Source organism: Artemia franciscana, chromosome 2 (assembly GCF_032884065.1).
Source record: "Artemia franciscana chromosome 2, ASM3288406v1, whole genome shotgun sequence".
NCBI classification, from domain to species: Eukaryota; Metazoa; Arthropoda; class Branchiopoda; order Anostraca; family Artemiidae; genus Artemia; species Artemia franciscana.
Genome location: NC_088864.1, coordinates 45,992,514 through 46,016,190, shown reverse-complemented (window position 1 = coordinate 46,016,190; position 23,677 = coordinate 45,992,514). Strand labels below are relative to the sequence as shown.

At 35.0% G+C, this 23,677-nt stretch overlaps 1 protein-coding gene and 1 long non-coding RNA gene across 2 annotated transcripts in view; both read left to right on the top strand.

Annotated features, from left to right (window-relative positions):
* Window positions 1-23,677, top strand: part of LOC136042793 (uncharacterized) — a 161,038-nt gene that overhangs the window by 44,499 nt on the left and 92,862 nt on the right. The window lies entirely within an intron of this gene.
* On the top strand, window positions 5,168-19,882 carry LOC136042777 (adhesive plaque matrix protein-like). The gene is made up of 4 exons (XM_065727732.1): window positions 5,168-5,191; window positions 8,902-8,957; window positions 13,561-14,228; window positions 19,686-19,882. The coding sequence occupies exons 2-4, from the start codon at window positions 8,912-8,914 to the stop codon at window positions 19,776-19,778; spliced, it is 807 nt and encodes a 268-aa protein (XP_065583804.1). The 5' UTR covers window positions 5,168-5,191; window positions 8,902-8,911; the 3' UTR covers window positions 19,779-19,882.

The window sequence follows — 23,677 nt, the reverse complement described above, 5'->3', positions numbered from 1 at the left end:
AAGGTAATGTAAAAATTATATTCGATTTGGAAATTTCTTTAGTAAAACCAATTACTAACAAATTGATAAACTTATAAGCGAAATGAAAAAGGAAATATATATAGTCGAACTACTAGGCAAGAAGAATTAGACACTGGAACGGAATACTTGATTAAAGCATTGAAATGTGTTGAAACTAAACATAGAAACAAAATCGTCATCATTATTGATTTTAAAGGTGAAATGGTTCATCTCTTTACTCCTAAGTATTTTGATTCTAAGACATCTGATCTTGATAAGAAATTTAAAAAATTAGGTAAAGGTATGGCTTTAAAGGTTATAGAAAGAAAAGGGAAAGATAACAACAAATATTTACATATTGATATTGAACTATCCACGAACATTAAATAATATTAAATTATTACATATTATTAGTAGTACAAAAAGATATATAATTAAACTCTTACTTCACAATTTTGTGAAATTCTTATTTAACAAGACCTATTTCGATCTTAAAACTCAGGATGGAAAATTGTAAAAATGTTAGCAATTCCCTTATAAAAATGTATAAATTCAATGAAAGTGGGGTAAATTGATTGGGATATCTAAGTGGGGCCTAGAACCCGTGTTCACATTTTGAAAAAGTAAATAAATTAGACCAACTTTGATTCCTAAGGATCTGTTTCCATGCTAAATTTAGGGATGGAAAATGATCAAAATGTGCAATACTTGATGTTAAAATGATGTAAAATGAACTGAAAATTATGTTAACTGAATGGATGACATTAAGTGAGACAGAATCGGCAATTACTATGCTACATTCTGTAGACAACAATGACCACACTAGCTCATTAACTAATTTCTATTAACAACGAAAAGCTGTATTATCGTATCTGATAAAACTAGTACGTTAGTCTATAGTCTATAGACAAGAAAATGCTAGCTTATAGATAGGAATATGGGACTCTCCTCTGCTAAAAATGAGCCGACTCGGGCGAAGAAAAAATTGTAGGGGGAAAAATCAAATGAAAAAAATATATATAGAAAACAGCTAGAATGCCACCATAGAACAGAAAAGAACACCGCTAGCTACAACTTTGCAAGGGGCCACCCTTATGGGATGCGACTACTAGTTCTTTGAATATGGTAGCGTGCTACCAGTAGTCGCTATGCGTATAAGTTCACTTCTCTATCTACTATGGCAACAGTCTATCAAACAGTTCGTGGTAACGAATTGTAATAAGGAGCGACCCGGCTCAATAGTGAACGAAACTCTAAAAAACAGAATTTCGATACTAAGAGATATATCAAAACAATCTAATTTTTATGTTGATTTTAAATACATAAGTTTCATCAAATTTAGTCGTTGTCATCAAAAGTTACGAGCCTGAGAAAATTTGCCTTATTTTGGAAAATAGGGGGTAACACCCCCTAAAAGTCATAGGATCTTAACGAAAATCACATCATCGCATTCAGCGTATCAAAGAACCCTAGAGAAAAAATTTCAAGGTCCAATCTACAAAAATGTGGAATTTCGTATTTTTTGCCAGAAGACAAATCACGGGTGCGCGTTTATTTGTTTGTTTGTTTTTGTTTTTTTGTTTTTTTTCCCCAGGGGTCATCGTATCGACCAAGTGGTCCTAGAGTGTTGCGAGAGGGCTCACTATAATGAAAATTCAAAGTTCTAGTGCCCTTTTTAAGTGACCAAAAAAATTGGAGGGCACCTAGGCCCCCTCCCACGCTCATGTTTTTCCTAAAGTCAACGGATTAAAATTTTGAGATAGCCATTTTTTCCACATAGTCCAAAACCATAATAATTATGTCTTTGGGGATGACTTACCCCCCACAGTCCCTGGGGGATGGGCAGCAAGTTACAAACTTTGACCAATGTTTACATACAGTAATGGTTACTGGGAAGTGTACCGACGTTATCAGGGGATTTTTTTGGTTTGGGTGTAGAGTTCAGGGGAGGGGGCTATATGGGAGGATCTTTCCTTGGAGGATTATTTCACGGGGGAAGAGAAATTCAGTGAAAAGGGCGCAGGATTTTCTAGCATTACTATTAAAAAAAAAAAAAAAAACAATGAAAATATATACATGAAAAAGTTTTTTCAATTGAAAGTAAGGATAAGCATTAAAATTTAAAACGAACAGAGATTATTACGCATATCAGGGGTTCTAAGAATACTTTAGCATAAAGAGCGAGGTATTTAGGAGGAGATAAATACTTCGCTCTTTATGCTAAAAAAATTTAAGTAATTTCAACTATTTATTCTACGGCCTTTCTGATTCAGTGGTCATTCTTAAAGAATTGGGACAAAACAAGATATAGTGTGAAGAGCGAGGTATTAACGAGGGGACCAACCCCCTCATATATATAATCAAAAATATAAGAATATAAAAGTTTGTTACGTAAGTTAATTCTTAAGTTACATATATTTTTTATTAATAAAAACGTTCGTTAAAAATTAAAAGATCTAGTCCTCCTTCCCCACCACTTATTTCTCAAAATCGTCTGATCAAAACTAAGAGAAAGCCATTAAGCCAAAAAAAGAATTAATATGCAAATTTCATTTTAATAATTTATGTACGGAGAGCCAAAATCATGACGGGGAGCACCAAAATCATACGGAGAGTCAAAAAGCATTAATTCAAAAAATTTCAGAAATTAAATAAAAAAAAAAGTTTTTTGAAATGAAAGTAAGGAGCGACATTAAAACTGAAAACGAACAGAAATTACTCCGTATATGAAAGGGACTTTTCCTCCTCTACACCCCACTCCTTGTGCTAAAGTTTGATTCTTTCTCGCAACTCTACTTTTTAAAACAATAAAAAACTAACACAGCTGCTACTCCTATTGCACCAACTACTAAGGCTAAGAGTATTAAGATGACAATTTCAGGAAGGAAAGGGAAGTTGAACTGAATACTATTCAAATGCTGGTTATCAAAAGGGAATATGGGTAGCTGTCATAGCAACGGATTATTGTATTAAGCTGGTACTTCCAGGGCGTGTTGAGGAGTGTGTTAAACTGACCGAAAGGCAATACGTTAATAGTACTGCTGCTACTAGTACTAGTGCTGTTACTGGTGCTATTACTAGTCCTATTACTACCGGTAGTTCTAGTATTGATGAGGAAGTATTCAGGAAGTATTGATGAGGGAAGTTGAATTGAAGAGTAACACACTGTCTGCTTGCAGGTTGTCAAAAGGGTGTAGCAGCTATCTCTTAGGAACGGCTTGGTGTGTGAAGTTAAAACTTAGAGGGTTTCTTGTGGGGGATTTGAAATATAATATATATATATATATATATATATATATATATATATATATATATATATATATATATATATATATATATATATATATATATATATATCCCAATTCTTCAGTTTGGGACGGGGGTCACTGGCGTGACTCGTAAGCTTAGCCAGAGTCGACCCAGCTCTAAATGGGTACCTGGAGAAATCTGGGGAAGGTAAATAGGAAGGGTGTGCAAAAGCACAGGATGGCTGGCCCTCAACCCCCCATTGCACTTCCTGTCTGAAGGGCCAAGAAACGGAGATCAGCACCGCCGGTAGGGACTGTAAAGTCTAATGCCGTATCCTTTACTTTACTTTACTTTATATATATATATATATATATATATTCACTAAGTTCTTGACTGAAATCCTGTATCTTGAGAAGCAAACTAATAGTGGTGGTCTTTGGGTGGGTGAATTTGATAGGATGAATTGTAGGGTTTTGGTATCTTGGGAAATCGTAATTCTAAGCCAACTGTTAAAATGTATTGGCCAAGATTTGAAATATATTTTGCATCATAAATTTCTTGGTAAAACTTGCTATTCGGGTTCAGAGACACCAAGCAGATTAGTTCCCAATAGTCCCCTCGCTCCTCAGCATCATCAATATTTCATCACTGAAAATCCCCATAAGACCAGACCAAAGTATACACTGTTCAAAGAGTATTTTGTAGTAGATTAAAACATCTTCCTCTTTCCAAGTAAAGTTGGGATGGATAAACCTTCTGTCTAAGGCAAATAGACCGCTAAACCGGTCTAAGGCAAATAGGTCATTGAAACAAGTAGCTGTACTGAGATACCTTGGTTTCCAGCTTGATCAGAATCTGAGTTGGAAAGCACAATGTGATCAGGTGGCAGCTAAGGTATCTATAGGGCTTGGTATGATTCCACGTCTGAGAAATCAGTTATCTCGTTCTGCCCTTTTAACTCTTTGTCATTCTATTGTCATACCTTGTAATTTTTATGGTTGTGCGATATGGACTGTTGGATTTTATACAAATTCTAAACGTGCTCAAGTTTTACAAAACAAAGTTTTTAGTTTATCAGGAAATTATTCAATGGTGAAAATGATACAGTTAATTGTTATAGAAAACTAATGATTCTTAATGTTAACCAACTTTATGATTATAAACTTGCTACTTTTGTATTTCAGAGTATTTATGGTTTATCCCAGAAATTTTTCGTCAAATTTTTACAAGGAATTCTTCATACTACAGTTGTGAGACTAGAAATATGGATGATTTGGTATATGAATGTCGCAGCTCTCAGAGGGCAAGTTTTAGTCCTAGGTTTGTTGGATCAATAGTATGGAGTTCCTTAACAAAGAGTATAAGGTTATCTGAAAATGTTAGCCAGTTTAAGAGTAGACTGAAGAACCACCTTCTGGGAAGAGATTAAGTAAATAATTTACATGGGATGGCTTATTGTTTTTTAAGTTAGGATTTTTTCTTTAAATCTCTTTCTCTCTCTTCTTCTTCTTTATTTTCCTTTTGTTTTCTTTCCCCCACTTTTTTGTCTCATTTCATTTCATTTTTGTTATGTTTTTGTTAGTGTTGTCGGTATTGTTGCTCATTGAATGTTTATCAGCCACTACTAACAAGTCTTTGACTTTCTAAAGTGGCTTATGTGGTTCTTTTGTATATTGATGATACTTATAACAAAAGTGTCTCTCTGTCAGTCAAAAAAGAAACTTAGCCTACAGAATATTAAATATTTTCTCTTAGCAGCTTCAAAACTGTTATTTAGAGCGATTTTTTATTAACAATTTACAATAAATTAGCCATAAAATGATATTTTCCGCATGTTTATTTTATGTATTCTTTCACCATTTGTAGAACAGGTGTTGCAAAGTGTTTTATTTTTTACTTGAAAGGATATTTTACTTCAGGTAAGACGTTTGTTTTATTTAAGTTAATTAAAAAATCAAACAATTTGATCAAATTAAACTAAAAGGGAGTGTATCTGTATTCCTCAACTCCCAACCTTTATATTAAACTGAACAGTTCTCTTTCACGATGCTTTGTGAATGAAGTGGCTCATTTAGCTGTATTTGCTCATGCCACTAACACTTTCGGCTATAGAGTTTTGATAGAAAGACTCGATTTCCTATATTTATTTATTATTTATTTATTTGTTGAAGCCTCATCATAAACCCAAAATGATACGACGAAGTAGAGGAAAAAACACAAAGAAACAAGCACAAACAAAAGAAAAGCACAAAAAGAGAAGAAACTGATTATTGCACTAACTCTTGTCATGGCAACGACATTTACTGATAAAATAAACCATGAATTAGTAAAATATTTAAAAATTACTGTAAGATATAAGGTCGTGACACAGACATACAAAAGTTTTGAACAAGAAGTAGCAAAAAAGAGAGAAAAAAAGGAAAACAAACAAACAACATAAGTAAAAATAGCATAAAATACGAAACAAGCAATTAAAAAAAAAAGGCATGGACTACTAAAAAAATACAGAATAACTCCTGGGCAGTCATATTCACTTTTTTTTTTATTGCGTTCAGGTATTACTCTAGCTAATGCAATATTCTGGTCAGCAATATTAAACTGACGGACAATTTTTTTGTTGCTTTGCCAGGGTGGAAGCCGGAGTAAATATTTTGCAAAATGGAAGAAGAGTGAAGGTATTTTAGTTTGGTCTGTATTAGTTGACAGTTTCCAAAAGGGTGAAATATGCAGAATATAAGGGAGAGCTACTGCAATGAAAAGGCTAGCTAGTACGTGCCGGTTGAATCCGAACTTGTAGGAAATTATTGACGCATAAAAAATGGAAATGCGGCAGGTTAGATACTCAATAAGGAGGTATTAGATTTCAGGTATAGACGAACCGATAGGGAGACAAATGGACAGGTTGAACCGAAGATGTCCCATGTTTTACTGAATTTAGTAAATCGCTCTTCCAGTTAAAGAGGACTATCTCAGACTTGCCAGAATTTAAATGTAAACCAAGCTTAAAGTATTCTTCTTGGAGCATAGAAAAAACATCACTGAGTTGTTGCAGGGTGCGACTAACACTCAGGAAATCGTCAGATTGACAAATTAGTGACATATTTCTTGACAATAAAATCAATGAGGAGGGACATCGATCCTCAGCCGCAAGGACGTAGTTATTAAATAGACAAGATGAAGAAACTGCTCCTTGGCGAGCACCTTTTAAAACCAGAGTAAGGTTAGTTCGAGCCACCGGAGGCATATCCTTATTGGACGGTAATTTTAGTCGAATACGTAGTCGAGAACACATGTCCCGAAGTGTGAGAATAACTGGGGGGCTTATCCCTAATTTGGCAGCTTTTAGAAGCATAGCAGGATATATTAACGAGTCAAAGGCATGTTTGACGTCATTACTAGCAAGAACAAGACATTCCCCCGCAGATTCTGCATCAATTAAAGCGTTTGCAACGACTATAAGTGAATCTGCACATCCTGTTCCTCGATCGTTTCTGATCGTCCTGATCAGAACGATTATCCTGATCGTTTCTGAAGAGAAGTTCAAAAGGTTACAGAGAGATGTCGCAACAGTAATTGGACGAAAAGAGGAACGCTGAGGGTCTGCCCTCCCTTTTTTAGGAATGGGTGTAAGATCACCAATACAAAATGTAGTTGGAACCCTCCACTGAGTTAAAATCATTTACATTAAATGTGTGATATACTGGACAAGAAGAGAGCCAAAATACTTTAGATGCATAGCACTTACATGATCAATACCACTAGACAATTTTTGCTTTGGTTGATAAATAGCTTTTTCAACGGACTTAGTAGTAACGACAAAATAGGTATGCTGGGAAGCAGTCAGAATTTCTTCGAGCTTCGCTTCGTAAAGTTGCTGAAGCTCAGGATCCGGTGAAGAAAATTCGGATTCAAAGTACGAATACCATTCATCTTCTGAAATATCAGAGACATAAACAGAAGAAGCATCGACCTGTGTTTCTGAAACCATTTTGAAAAGATAATGTCAGTCTCACCTTGCTCTAGCAGAGTTACTATTTATGAGATTTTACCTATGAACTGCGAGAGCTTTTGAAAACATTCTGTTTGTACAGACGCGAAAATCAATTAGAATACCAGTTTTTGGACGACCACATTCTTTCCATAACGAAAAGCAAAATTTTGCACGGTAGTAAGAGGAAACAAGTTCAGTATTCGAAGACCAACTGGGAACATAACCCTTACGAACCCTGCAAAGAGGGACTGCTTGTCTCTTCCACAAAACGAGGGGCGTGAAAAATTTCCGCAGGATAAACATCCAAAAGTAGCTTTATTTCAATGTCAGTAAGCTGAAGCGATTTAAAATCACTTCATTATTTATTATTTATCTCTTTAGTATAATGTTTTGTCAAGCCTTTTCAACAAAAAGGTCCATATCTCTTTTGTCTGCACCCCAAAGAATTTTCAAAAAATTACCTTTTTATTTTGGTGTTTCTTTATCGTGTATCGTGTTGAAATTATTGGCATAATGGTTTTACCAGAAGTGGTTGTTGCTTCTTAACCGAACTTAACTGGAGTTCAAAGTTAACGTACCTTGGTTGCCCAGTAATATCAGTAAATACAATATAAGCAACAACCACAATCATAGATTAACTTTATTTTCTGAATTATAAAATTCTTTCATGGAGAATCAGGCTATACTTCAGCATGAAGAGTGGGTTTAGGGGAGGTGGATAACCATATATTTGAAATACGTCTGAGTTGTTTTAAGTTAATTTGCAAATTTTTTTTTTGTAAAACATTCTTCTTGCCACCTTTTCTTTTCTGAACTATCTCTTTGCGTTAAAGTTTTACCTTTATCAAAATACGTAAATTGCCATTTGGTTTAACTTGTTTACACCACCCATAATATTGAATTATATTCTTTTGAGAAGGAAACTTATATTATTTTCATGAGGGTTAATTTAGGTTCGATTGGACCTAATTTGGGCTGTGGTTTCATTAGGCCGTGTTTTTTTTTGGGATTTAGTCCCAACTTAAAACTACTATAAACTAGTGTCGAACAATAATTGAAAGCACAACAATCAAAAATTTAAATGAATAAGCTAGATGTAACAGGTACTCATATAGACGACTATTTTAATCGTAAAATGAGTAAAAGTTAAAATAAATACTCAAGTAAAAATTATAAAGAACAGATATTAATACAAGCAAGAGTTTGGATACTGCCCCTCCCCTGATTGTAGTGATAAGAGATATCCATCTCTTATCACTTCAGAGCTACAGACCGTTGATCAAAAGAAAAAAAACAGCTGCTAGAGCAGTGACTGTTGCTTGGCAGCAAAAATAGTTGTCAGAACTATAAGGGCAATATTTTTTAATAGAATTACGAAGAAAGTTACAGAATGGTCCCAAACAAGCATGATTTTTAATACTGAGGAAGAGGAGGGGATATAAGCTGATTAGTTTTAGTTTGATTGGGCTGTACACAGGCAAAACTTTTGTTTTGTTTTTAATTTGATGGGGCTCAGAGATCAGTAGTTCTTCTGAGTTGTTTATGATTCTTGTCGACCCTGTTGGCAGAAACTAAATTGATCGATTTATTCAACCCCAAATAAAGAAAAGGCAAACCATCATTTTAATTAATGCGTTTAGAAATATGTATTTTTCTTTTAGGAAGAAGAAAATGAAGGAATTTGTGATACTTTGTTCGTGCATTCTCTCTATGGCCTGTAAGTGATGTTTTTTCCGTTTTATATTATTTACTTAATTGTAGCCTAATAGCCTAATTTCGATCTTTTCAATGGTTTTGATCATTTAAAGCATATATATATATATATATATATATATATATATATATATATATATATATATATATATATATATATATATATATATATATACTAGCTGTTGGGGTGGCGCTTCGCGCCACCCAAGCACCTAGTTGGTGGGGCGCTTCGCGCCCCCCCAAGCCCCCCCGCGCGCGTAAGTCGTTACGCGCCATATTAGTTACGCGCCATTGTAGTTGTGTCCCTGTGTCCCATCTGTGAATATAGATAGATTTATATATGTGTTTCAAACTACGTAAAAATTGCGAATATACAACATTCTTGGCGTTCCCATTGTCTGTGCATATACAAAGCCGTATGAACTAATAATGACGTCATATGCAAACGCTCTTTTTACAAACAAACAAACATGCATACACACAACTCGTTTTTATATAGATAGATAGATAGATAGATACAATACACATTAACTGCGTAAAACCTGCGAATATACAACATTCTTCGCTGTCCAATTGTCGCTGTATATAAATGGATTGTCAGGTTTACCGACCCTCGAACATGCAACGTACAATTGTCCATGGGAATAACAATCAGTATTAAGATCTATACCACAATTTTCTAATGATTGACCTTGAGCTTTGTTAATGGTGATTGCAAATGCTAATCGAATTGGGAATTGCAATCTTTTAAATTGAAAAGGCAGATCCGTTGGAATCATGGGAATGCGAGGAATAAGAACAGCCTCACCCTCAAAAGGCCCTGTCAAGATTGTGGCCTCTATTAGGTTTTCCATTGTTTTTTTTTACGGCAAGTCGCGTGCCATTGCAAAGCTTTGGTGGGTTGATATTTCTTAAAAGTATTATTGGTACGCCTATTTTTAGTTGTAGCACGTGTGGTGGAAACCCTGAAAGATCTATGGAATTTAAAAATTCAGATGGATAATTAACCGCTTCATTTGGTTCCAAAACTGTGTCGACTGACTTGTAAAGGACTGCCTGGTCTCGAATCTTGGTCAAAACAATATTGTTGATTTCGTGAACGTCTATATTTTTGGGTGCGAGAATCGCTCTTTCACTTAGCCATTTATTTTTTTATAATTTTTTAGAATATTCGGAAATACTTTTTCAATCAATTCATTTTTGGACGTCACTAAATTTCAGAAATCAGCAGGTAGTTGTATACGTCCTGAAATTGAGTCTACTGGGAGCTTTCCGTTTCCAATTGTCAGCAATTGATCTGAAAATGTTTGACCAGAGTCATCGTTTTGCAATCGGACACGCATATTTGTAGTTAATTTTAATATTTTTACGTGTGCCCATAAATTAGAATTTTTCAGGCAAGCATTCATTCGTCTTCAATGGCTCTGGTGGTGCAGCCAATAGAGGAAGTTTAACTTTTCCTGAGGCGCAACACATTCCCATTGTTTCACCATTGAATTTCAAGGCCTTGCAATAGGGACAAATTTTAGACATTGTCCCGATTTGAACACATCTACTCAAGCTATAATCATCGACTGGGTTGTACCTGAATGCCAGGCGATAACTTTCAGGTTGCTCTGATTCCTCGGCACGCTTTCTTTTCTTACTTTCTCTATCAGCAGCAAGCCTGATTTCTTGCTGTTCTTGTGATTCCTCGGCACGCTTTCTTTTCTTACTTTCTCTATCAGCAGCAAGCCTGATTTCTTGCTGTTCTTGTAATTCCTCGGCACGCCTTCTTTTTTCACTTTCTCTTTTAGCAGCAAGTCTGCTTCCGCGTTGCTCTGGTAGTTCCTCGGCACGCTTTCTGTTCTTTTTTTCTCTATCAGCCTCAAGCCTGTTTCCTTGCTGTTCTTTTGATTCCTCGGCACGCTTTCTGTTCTTTCTTTCTCTATCAGCCTCAAGCCTGTTTCCTTGCTGTTCTTTTGATTCCTCGGCACGCTTTCTGTTCTTTCTTTCTCTATCAGCCTCAAGCCTGTTTCCTTGCTGTTCATTTGATTCCTCGGCACGCTTTCTTTTCTGACTTTCTCTATCAGCAGCAAGTTTTTTGGCATAAACTCTTTGAGCATCTTCATCGGCTTTTGCCATGGTAAGTTCATCAGTCATTGTAAACTTAAACATTAATAGATTTCTACGTGAACATATGTCTTAAATATCTTGAATGACGTCACCGTCAAAGCAAAAATGACGACAACTAATTTCATGACGTCAGTCAACACAGAAACATGACGTCACCTGATCCAAAGACAGACACACAGACAAACAACTTATTTTTATATATATAGATATATATATATATATAAAGTATCTTTAGTAATTCCAGCTATTTATTCTACGGCCTTTCTGATTCAGGGGTCATTCTTAAAGAATTGGGACCCCTCATTTATATTATAAAAATATAAGAATATAAAAGTTTGTTACGTAAGTTAATTCTTAAGTTACGTATATTTTTTTACTAATAAAAACATTCGTTAAAAATTAAAGGTTCTAGTTGCCTTTTTAAGTAACCGAAAAATTGGAGGGCAACTAGACCTTCTTCCCCAACCCTAATTTCTCAAAATCGTATTATCAAACCCAAGAGAAAGCCATATAGCCAAAAAAATATATACAAATTTAATTTTAATAATTTATGAGAGGAGAGCCAAAATCAAACATGTATTAATTCAAAAACGTTCAGAAATTAAATTAAAAAACTAATTTTTTTAACTGAAAGCAAGGAGCAACACTAAAACTGAAAACGAACAGAAATTACTCCGTATATGAAAGGGGCTTTTCCTCCTCAATGCCCCGCTCTTTACGCTAAAGTTACTTACTGTTTTGAAAATAGACTTAAGAGAAAGTGTCAAACTTTAGCGTAAAGAGCGAGTCGTTGAGGAGGACAAACCCCTTTCATATACGGAGTAATTTCTGTTCGTTTTAAGTTTTAGTGTTGCTTCTTACTTCCATTTAAAAAAAAAACTAGTTTTTTTTATTTAATTTCAATTAAAGTCATCTTGGTGAAAGTGATTAAGAACTGAGAGCCATGGCTAAATAAAATAAAGCCAAGACAGACGGTTTGGGTGCGAGGCAAAGCTGGCATGACTTTTTCAGAATTGCATAAAAATAATTCATTTCGCTTTTTGATAGATACTCTATCATCTATCCTAGGGCAGAACTAAGGTAGATAGGTATTGAGCAAGGATAATTAAAATAGTATAAATAGTATATCAGTTCCTTGAGCTATTTGAAGGCAATTGGAGATCCCAAAAATCACTCAAAGATTTATCGCTGACCATGTCCACGGGGGTTGCAGACGATTGGGCAACTGAGATTGTTCATATTACATGAACTTTGCTTACTGCGAAAGCCAACTGGTATTGCAATGGGGATGATTAAAATTCTTGGTTCGACTTAGTAGTGGAATGAAGTCGACTGAACTCGCAGGCAAACAAGGTATATAAACCTATTAGAATCATTTGCCAGGGGCTCCTTGGCGGGTGATCGAGTTTTAGGATTGATGCATGACTGACAAGTCCACTGGACGTGCAGGCGATGGGAGCAATCTGTATTTTTCATAATGTTTGGGCTTACGGATTACGGTAAACGGCGGGAGTCACTATGATTCTCGACGGAATTAACTGAAATGTTTGTGTATTTGCTTTTGAAGAGGCACGCCTACGTAGAGTCTCGGGCAGGCGTTTTTTTTCTTTTTTCTTTTTTTTCTAATTGAAAAGGCAAAAACTGTACATGTTCCTTCTGCAGAGCCTTTACCTGATATACTAGGACAACTGGTACGATATGATCACCCCTGAGGAAAAAAAGAACAAACAAGCGAATCCATGATCATCCTTCTTTCAAAAATGAAAAAATTCATATCTATGAAGATAAGGGTTGAAACCTCTATGTCAGTGTTTTCTGATACACTCAATTTAATGGCATAATTTATGTCAAAATCACGTGTTGGGGCATATCCCCCTTCTAATATAAAGGGATAAATTGTTAACAGGCTCGTAACTTTTGTTAGGTAGCCTTAAACTTAATGAAGCTCATGTATTTGAAATCAACAAAAAATTAAATTCATTTATTGCATATTTTGCTATCAAAATTTCTTTTCTTAGAGGTCTAGTTACTATTAGAATCCGTCACTCCTTGTTTACAGCTGGTCTCCACGAACAGTTTAATATATTGGAAATAAACTTAAAATCTAATATTTACTTTTAAACATCTACAAAAAACGAAACGAGATCGTAAGGATAATTAGTGGGAAGAAGCTCTTGGTTCTTGTCTCTTCCGACCTCGTCACAGGTGGCATATTAGCATTTGGCTCTTGTTTTATTTGTTAATTTAAAGAAAAACTTCTTCTTGAGACACATCATTTTTAAAGCTTTGAGAAGTTGACAACTACGGGATTCAATGAACGGTTAAGAAACAAAACCAAAGTGCTTCTCTTGCAACACATTTGTCGGTGAAACCAACCACATGCTACTGAAACATTTCATGTTGCCGTGGCAACGTATATCTAACTACCAGTGTTCTATGTAAGTGTTGTTTTAAGCTGGTAACCGTTTCTTTTAACTTTTCCACTTTTTCAGTTTCAAAGAACAGTTATGGAACGAGTTACGGCAATTACCCAAACTATCAGACAATAAATATTAAAGCTCCTTACCCACCAAAAATAAACTACCCTCAAAAACCAGTTCAGTATCTTCCAGTAAAGCCGAAAATGCCGCAACCTCCTTATACACCTGAAATAGTTCGCCCTAATCAGCCTTATATTAATTACCCTGTTTCCCCGAAAAATCCAAGCATGTATCAACCTATTTACCCACAAATTCCTACGGTGGTACGGCCCCAGAAGCCAGCAATATATTATCCGGAACAACCATATCATCCACAGAAACCAGTTATTTATGAGCCAGTGCTGCCAAACCCAGAAAAACCTATTCTACATTATCCGGAAGCTCCGTACCCAGCAAGCAAGCCAAATCTATATGAACCTGTTTATCCAGAGAGTCCAGTATTGCCACAACCTTCAAAGCCAGTTTTCTCCACCTCTTATGCGTTAGATAAACCAAATATTTATTCCTCACAAGTCCCATATGGAGATGAACCAATAAAGCCATATTTGCCATCCATAACCTATGGTGATGAATATGATCATAATGAAGTTTTAACTTATGAGACCGACTTATATCCCAGTTATAGGGAGCTACAGATGTCAGAATATCTTGCACACGCTGAAAAGGATGAAGATGAAAAGGTGAGCGTAAAGAATATTTCAGGACAAAAATAAGTGTGTTTAGATTTTGTTAGATATAATAAAAAGAGCCTCAAAATAGTGATAAACTCATGCCTATAGCCAAAATTCAAGATTCTTCTATCTAATCGCATCAGCTTTTCACAACGGTGTTTTTATGGCATCACATCACGAAATTGTAAGAAATAAGCAGATTTAAAATAGCCCCAAAATTTTAGAAATAAAAAAAAAATATTTCATTAAACGGAAAAAAAAGCTTTCAACAAACAACGTCGGGTGACGAAAGACAAGAAAACAATTGAAAACAGAAAAAAGAAAAATTAGAAAAGACAAGTAAGAGCATTTTCCAAATGATAGAAAATTGTCTATAAAAAAAAGCCAAAAAAAAACCCACTAGATTAATATGTTAAAAAGACTTCACAGGAGTAAGTATATTATCAAAATAGACGGAAATTATTCTAAAAATATGGGGAGCAGCCATTCGTTGAACTTATCTCAATGTGCTAAAGTTTAACGTTAATGTTTGAAAACTCTATAAGGACTTAATAGCATGAGTTGGGATAGCAACAAGTGTTTTGAACCTCGCCATCTTGCGCCTGTCACTCAAAGGTATATTTTTCCTAGTGCTTTTAGTCCTGAGATTTTTTTCATTGTATCTTAGAATGTTTTCAAGATTGACACCCCCACCCACCCAGAAATTACTATGGGCATACTGTTACCCAGTAAAGCAATTACGAGTTATTAAATTCTTCTTTTTAGCCTTGAAATATATTAAAAAATGCATTTTTTTTTTCAAGTTGGGCCTCAAGCTATATTGCATTTCGATTCGCAACTTGTCCATCCCGTGACTGTGATTCCTGTTGCTCATACATAAATCACTTCCTGCAGTCTGCCTGATTCTGGTTTCGAATTGGGAATTTTTCCGGGGGAAGCAGGGGTACTTTACAATAAGATTACCAAAAAACAGATGAATTTCGTTAAAAATTTTAAGTTACGGCGAATATACTTTTTACTATTCAACAAATTACGTCTAGAAATTTAAACCTATTGTCAGTGATGCCAATAGCAGGAAATTCAATTTCGAGCTTTTTGTAAGCTTTGAGCCTCTTCTATATAATGTGAATGCACTTTCTATATAATGTGAATGCACTTTCAAAAGTTTACACCTTTTAAGCGGTGCAAATAAAAATGTGTATCCTGGAAGCAGGCACAAGCTTAGAAGCCTGTTGTTCTTAAGAAAGGGGGCAATACCCAAAAACTACAGTTGAATAAATGAGATATATGATTGAACATGAATAAATAATTAATATCATGAGTTTACATCATTTCTCTTGGTGTAAGTCCTGCAATATTCTATTCTGTGTTTAAACATTTCAGTTTCAAGCTTAATTTTTAAGCTTAATGCTTTGAAGTGTAATTTCGAGGTATTTTCGTTGTTTAAGTTATGGGACAAAAGTTCATTGAAATTTTTATTGTGTTCATTAAAATCGTTACTTTTCACATGCTGGAAAATAAACTTTGTAGAGTTTAGAAAATAAATGAGACTGTATCTCATTCTGACAAATAAAATGCGTGTCATTTCTTAAACCTTGAAATCTGACTTTTTTGTTAAATTGTAGACTAAGTACTTTAGAATAAAAGATATCAGAATTAGCTTTCAAATTTTTGGATTTTAGGGTGTGGGATTAATAGATATTAGCAAAACTGAAAGTAAAAAACTTATGTTAATTTTCGTCAGTTTGATATAAGTACTTCGGTCATTTCTTCGCTTTTTGAATTTATTTCAACAATTATTGATAGTTTAAAGGTTTATCTAGAGATAATATTGTTTATTAGGTCTGTATTATTTTGTTTAAGTAACCAATTATTTATTTCTAAGTGTTTCCTGGTTTAGTATAAATATGCTTATTCTGTACATTAGCTAATGTTTTAATCTCAGCATTGGGTCGGTTTATGTCAATCTAGGAATGAGCATAAAATCCTTACTATTCTTGCTCTGTTTTTTGGGTATCAAGTTTTTAGTAAGAAATTCTTTACTCTAGAAATACTCCAAAACAAGGTATTCTGAAAACAAAAATGTAAGGATTTTTGTAGGCGTATTTTCCAAATATTTTCTATAAATAGAAGTCCGAGGAAAAAAATGACACAAGACGGACCAACAAAACTTGTGAGTCCCAAAGTAAAAAAAAAATACAGCTTTAATAAAGTCTAAAAATATTAATGGTAAAACCTAGGATGGTATTGACCATTTTTTGGCAAAATTTCTGGATATTTTTGTTTTGTCACCAATTACACAAACGTATTTTTTTTCCTGATTGTTCATAGTCTTGAGAATTTTTAATTGTTGCTTTGAAATGTTCAAGATTAGCACCCCCATATAAAATCGCATAAGGGAGCCTTTATCTAGAAAAATTAAGTACGGCGCGTTAAATTCTTGTTTTTACGTTTAAATTCTTGAAACTTTTTAAACGAAACATTTTTCTGATCGATTTGGACCTCATATAGTAAACTTTGTTGCGGTTCGATTCGCAATCTATCCCTTCCTTGTCTTTGATTCTTATTAGTGATTTATAAAGTGCTTCCCGGTGCCTGATTGATTCTAATTTTACAAGAAAACTTCAAATTCGGAGAAAATTTTTGGAAAAAAATGCTATAAAATGGACACAAAAGGGCGTCAGCAATCTTCATCCTAAACACAAAGCGATGACCCATATGTACTTCTTATTATTAATTCACCAAAAAATTGCTCTCAGAAAGTTAAAGCAACGGTAGTTGACGCCAAAATATCGCAATATCAATCGCAAAATATCGCAAAATTATCGCAAAATAATCGCAAAATATCGCAAGCAAAATATCGCAAATTAATTTTAAGCTTTTGTACGCTTGGAGTTTTTTTTACGAATAAATGAAATCAGGGACTTAAAGTCTGCACCCTTAAAAGGGGTGCAAATCAAACTGTACATCATGGAAACAGGTTCAACCTTATAAATCAGTTTTTCTTGGGGGGATAATACGACAAAATCGGATCAGTAGATGAAAGAGATAAGAAAAACGACTGGGCATAAAAACACAAATAACGTTAGACTCTTCTCTGCTCTTAGCGTAAGACCCTATTGTCAGGTATCGTAGTGAATTTTAGTTTAAAACTTATTTTTCCAGTTTAATGTCTTAAATTTCAATATATAAGTTTAAAATATTTTAGATATTTGTTTTATGTGAAGGTAGTTCATTGAAGTTTTAGTTCTAAATATTAACAACATTGTTTTCCACACTCCGGATTCTACATTTTGCAGCTTTTCATTGCAGTTCATAAAGAATCTTAAAGTTAACGGATATATAATTTTATGATATTCGTTTCATGCTACTTATCAGATAAAATGAGGTATTCTCTCATTCCGGTAAACAAAATGAATTTCCTTTGTAAAACTTCTAGGGGTGACTTATTAGTTGTCGTCTACCCTACGAGCTTAGAATAGAAGATGGCGAAATTATTTGAAAATTTAAATTTTAGGAATTCTAAAGTTTCGAAAATTTCCCAATTTTTTCAAATTTGAATAATGTTGATATAAATTTTACGCGACGTCCCACTATTGAGTGTATCCCATGTTTAACCCCACTATGTCTAATTTGCTGGAATGTTTTCCATAAAATAAATTTTCACAAGATTTGAAGCCTTATGGAAACATTGGAATCAAACTGACCATAGGGACAGATTTCCAAACATCACATCTACAAGAAACATATATTTAGTTTACCTATTCTTGCTAAAGGGAGGGATATATTAACAGGATAAGCTTGTTTTGGTTTTACTTGGTTGTTTTATATTTGCTGTTGTTTTTTTTTTTTTTTTCATAGGCATGTATTTTGGGGGTGATACCTGACGCGGGGATGCCATGGATATTCAGTGGTAGCCACAACACTGTGCTGGGTAGAGAATTTAGAGTGGCGAAACCCTATATAGGCCAGTGTATTCTCCTGATGAGCCCTTATGTTGGGTGTTGCCTCTGAATTATTTGTCTATATTATTTTTTCTATTGTTTGGTAAATGACGACTTATACTTATTGACGACATGACTGCCTGTCCATGGATTATTCTTTATGGTTGATTGTGTGTGGCTATGCTGTTTGACCTATGTGATTGTATGGATGAGTAGGGTTAAGGCCTCATTCAAGTGCTGGTCTATATTAATCACTAATTTAGGAAAACAGTCTTCCTTTTCTCCTTCTATCTCTCTCTTTTTTTTTTTTTCTTTTTTTTGTGTGTGTTTGTGCTGTTGCATTGGTGATTTCTCTTTTCATGATATACAAAGACAAAATCGAAATGCCGCAAAAGCCTGTTAAAAGTGCTTCAACTTCGAAATCAATGGAATAACAAAAAAAATTACTACTGAAATTTCTAATATTTCAGGTTTGAATATTTATTTTGAGTCTATATTTACAAGCCTAGTAATTAATCCTAATCTCAGTCGCATCATGTCGTCAGACCTTTTCTGAGAAAACGTTCGAGTTTCAACAACTTGCTGAAAACGGTCTACAAATTCTCTAAAACTAAAAGCAACTAGAGAACATTCAAAACACCTTCTAACAGAACACCATCACTTAAAACAAAATCGACACCCTAGTACCATAAAGTTTTCAAAGATCTTAAAAAACGACTTGTAAAAATTTATGTTCCTTGCGGGGAAGATTCAGGGCGCGGGACGTGCACTACACAGATAGTCAAAAGTTGAACTAATTACAAGTGGAGCTAGTTGCGGTTGGCAGGGGGATATGTGCTTCCCATGATAAACTAATTCTATATCTGCCCCTGGTTCCCTGTAAAGCATTTGATTCTGTGACGAGCCCACAGTTACAACTTGTACCCAAAAGGCAAAAAGTGTAGAATTACATTCATTATTTTTAGGTCTGTCCGCTCACCAGGCCAGATTTATAGCATTACTTAGACTTTTTCTCAGAGTTATCTATACTTGCTTAAAAAAGTGGAAAGTTTCCCTCATTCTACCTATTTTTCGCCTATTTTCAATTTATTTTTCAATTAAAAAAAAGTATATCTCTAAATTTTACTAAACAGATTGATAAAGGTGAATATTAGCTGTGAAACCACAGCAAAATTTGTTTTATGTTGAAATTTTAAAACCAGTGGAGTACAGAAAAACAAGAGAAAAAAAAACCTTGCACATCAGCCTTAAAGGTACAAAAAATTGGCTGGCTAGTCAAATTGTCGGATAATCAAATTACCAGTATTTACTTTCTCATTTATATTGAAAACCCAAATGTAAAAAAAAATCACATCTATTAGGATTATTTTCTTTCAAAGAATGTTGTTTCTGAGACGAAAAAAAAAACATTTGAGTACCTTTTATAGCAATATTGGATTTTCACGCACAATTCCGAATGAGCAAATAGAGTTAAGCAGACTAATCCAACTAGATTGGACTAACCATATTTTTCAATTTTTAGGAAAATGTCGAAAGCGAGGAAAAAATACAAGACTGTTGTGAAGAAACAGAAGGAAGTAATGCATCAAATGACGCTACTATACAACTGGTTTAAGCAATTATTTGGGGTGCACTCCAGAACTCAATGATTATTAATTATAATTTATCTATTAAATTTTATTTGTGAAAAAACAAAGCATAAAAATGAATTGCTAACTATTGGTATTGCTATAAATGTAGAATGGACAACTATTTTAGCCCTTTTCTATATATTGTAAGTATTTTTGGTTGCTATTTTTTTAATAAAAGTGCAATGATAATGCAGTGCAAGGGGATTTTTAAGTAAATCCACCTATGTAGGAAATGGTGGGGAAAGAGGCAAAAAGAGATTATTTAGCAAAATAAATTTGCTAAAAAATTCGTGTCTAATGAAATATCACCATAAATAAAGGGGATTGTTTCAACCCCGAAGGCCTTTTTATATGATCTTTGGACTAATTTTGAACAAATACTATCTCATTCTCAAATACATAATTTTCAGACCTTTCAACTTTGCTGAACAAATTTCTATCTCAAAATTGTATTAGATGCGTTCCAGAAATTGATGGGTGGGGGGTCTTGTTGCCCTCCAATCACTTTTGATTAATAAGAAGAGTACTAACACTTTTAATTTCCAATAAAAGGAGCCCTTTTCGAAGTTTCTTGGACAACAAATAACCATCTCAAAATTTCTTTCAAATTTATTTTGGGATTTTACGAGTTGGGGTTGTATCCACCTTCCAATCTCTTTGAACCTTAAAAAGGGCAGAGTAGCTTCTGATTATCGATTCAATGAGCCTTCTCAGAAGTTTATACGATCACCTTTTCTATATTAACCTCATATGCCCCCAGGGCATGGCTTAAAACCCTTGCCATGAGGGCTTTGGGGGGGGGGGGGTATTGTCATCCTGAAAGACACAATTTCCGAACCTTTCAACTACGTTGAATAAAATGTCTATCTCAAAATTTTGGATTGGGTGTGTTTGGGGAAATGGTGGGCGTAGTAGGTGGGTTAGTTGCCGTCCAGCTACTTTTGACTATTTAAAAGGGCACCATTCCTTTCAATTTACAATCAAATAAGCTCTTTTAGAAGTTTCTACGACATTTCCTTCGATAGTGCCCTGGTTTAAGAAAAAAAAAACAAAATAATAATAATAATAATAATAATAATAATAATAATACATTCTGTCCACACCACTCTTTACTTAGCCAGCGCTATTGTACTGCCAATGAAAAGATAATAATAATAAAAAATATGGTAAGATCAAATAGAAAGAATGTTATATTACTGACAAAAATTAAGAGTATTTTAAATGTACAGGCTTAATGGACTCATTAAAATGCTGATTTCTTGTCCCTGCAAGCTTATACAAAAACAAGAAATTGTTTAGTTTGTGAAGCTAGTTGTTGTGAAAACTGAGCTATTCGTAAGCATTATTTAATGTTTGCCTTTTACAGAGTACGAAATAATTTCTTGTCTTATTTTTTCTGGTTAAAATTTTTCTAATTCTACTCGGTTTGACTCTGAACCTCGTGTTAATTGTCCTACTTCGTATTCCTGTTCGTCAAATCCCTATCTATTTTCTCACTCATGGTTGGGTCTAGGTGTACTCTTTACAGAAATAATGTGTTTTAACATCATGATGTCACCAGATTGGTGGTTGGGATCTGCCTTAGAACAGGTAAATAGCAAAAATATGACGAATTAGTAAAACATAAGAAACATTGAAAAAAGCTGAGAACAGTCTTGTTATTGTGTGTCACCCGAGTAGATCCATAGTTCTCACTATCTCAATTACGTCCCAAGTTTATCCACAATCTAGCCTAATCCCAAGGAGTCCCGAAATATGGTAAGGTGTGATCTTCAGTTGTAGTTTGGAAATTAAGACGTGTTAACATTTTTTTATGTTCAGCACAAAACTAAAATCATAAACGCTACAGCTTTACCTATAGTAAAGGCCATACGGCTGCAGTGTTTATTATTTATTTATTACTATTTTTTCGAAGAGGTACTTCATATGGAAAGGGTCGTCGCATGAGCTTTGGGAGGAGGGCTCATTTGATTGGAAATCAGAGGCTCTAGTGCCTTTTTTAAGAGTCAAAAATGATCAGAGGGCAACTACCTCCCCCCTACGGCTTTTTTTCGCAAATGCATCCGATAATAATTTTGAGATGGCCGTTTTGTTGAAAATAGTTCAAAGATCAAATAATAAAAAACTCCAGTGTCGACGCAACCCCCCAGGACCCTCGGAAGGCGGTGTTAGTTGTTTCCTTGGGACACACATGGTACTGAATTCAAAGTTCTAGTTTAATTTTCAAGAGTAAAAAGAGATCGGAGGCAACTAGCCTTCCCCACCCCCAACCCTCCATGCGCTTTTTTCCTCAAACCCATCCGACAAGAACATTGATATAGCCATTTTTTCAAACAGTTCAGAGATCATATAACGAAAACTACGGGGTTGACACCCCTACCCCAGGGCCCAGGGGCAAGCGTTCTAAGCTATGGCTTGGGGGCATATATAGCTCTTATGGAAGGTATGCTCGTATAAACTTCAGAGAGGGCTCATTTGATTTAGAATTGAAAGTTCTAGTTCAGTTTGTGAGAGTCAAAAGAGATTAGGGGGCAGTTAGCCCCCAAACGCCCTGTTTACCCAAATGCCTCCGATAAAAATTTTCGATAGTCATTTTATTAAAAATAGTTCAAAGGTAAGATAACAAAACTAAGGTGTCAACAAAACCCCCCAGGATTCAGGGGCGGGCATTATAAATTATGCACTGAGGGCATATATGGTTCTTACGAAAGGGATACTTGCATAAACTTCAGAAAGGGCTCATTTGATTGGAAATTGAAAGTTCTAGTTCACAATTCCCGGTCAAAAGAGATTGGAGGGCAACTAGCCCCCCCCCCTGTTCGCCCATTTTAATCAAAGCTATCCGATGAGAATTTTGACGTAGCTGTTATTTTAAAGATAGTTCAAAGATCATATAACAAAACTCTGGGGTCGACACAACCCCCAGGACGCAGGAGCAGGCGTTATAATTTATGCCCTGAGGGCACAAGTTGTTCATATTGAAGGGATGCTCGCGTAAACTTCAGAGAGGGCTCATTTGATTAGAAACTGAAAGTTATAGCTAATTTTTGTAGATTCAAAAGAGATTGGAGGGTGACTATCGTCCTACGTCCGTCTTTCCCTAAATGCATTCGATAAAAATTTTGAGACTGTCATTTGGTTAAAAATAGTTTTTAAAAAACTCCGGTGTCGACGTAACCCCCTAGGGTCCAAGTGGTGCGTTGCAAGTTATGCTCTGGGGGCATATATTGTTCTTATGGAAGGGCTACGCCTTTTTTCCCTAAGCCCATCCGATACAAATTTTGAGATAGCCATTTTTTAAATAGTTCAAATGTCACATGAGAAAAACTCCGGTGTTGACGGAACCCCCAGGGCCCGGTGGCTGGCGTTGTAAGTTTTCCTTGGGGCATATATGGTTCTAATGGAAGGGATGCTCGTATAAATTTCGAGGAGAGCTCATTTAATTGGAATTTGAAAGTTCTAGTTCACTCTTCAAGAATCAAGAGAGATCCGAGGGCAAAAAGCCCCGTCACCTAGCCGTTTTTCCCAAACCCATCCAAAACAAATTTTAAGATGGCCATTTTTTAAAATAGTTCAAACATCAGATAAGAAAAATTCCGGGGTCGACACAATTTCCAGAGCCGGGGAGCAGGTGTTTTAAGCTATGGCCCGAAGGCGTATAAGGTTTTATGTAAGAGGGACCGTAGAAATTTCAAAGGTGGCTCATTGAATTAGAAATTGAAAGTTCTTGCTACTTTTTAAGTCAAACGAGATCCGAGCGCAAATACTTCCTCTTAGCCTTTTTTCCCCAAATCCATCAGATACAAATTTTGGGATAGCCATTTCTTAAAATAGTTCGAACATCAGATAACAAAAACTCTGCGGTCGACTCAACCCCCCCCCC

Bases quoted from the DNA above. Each gene is read 5' to 3' on its own strand.
- LOC136042777 (XM_065727732.1), top strand. From the start codon at position 8,912: ATGAAGGAATTTGTGATACTTTGTTCGTGCATTCTCTCTATGGCCT. The intron at 8,958-13,560 runs GTAAGTGATGTT...CCACTTTTTCAG, and splicing joins GTGCATTCTCTCTATGGCCT to TTTCAAAGAACAGTTATGGA. The intron at 14,229-19,685 runs GTGAGCGTAAAG...TTCAATTTTTAG, and splicing joins AAAAGGATGAAGATGAAAAG to GAAAATGTCGAAAGCGAGGA.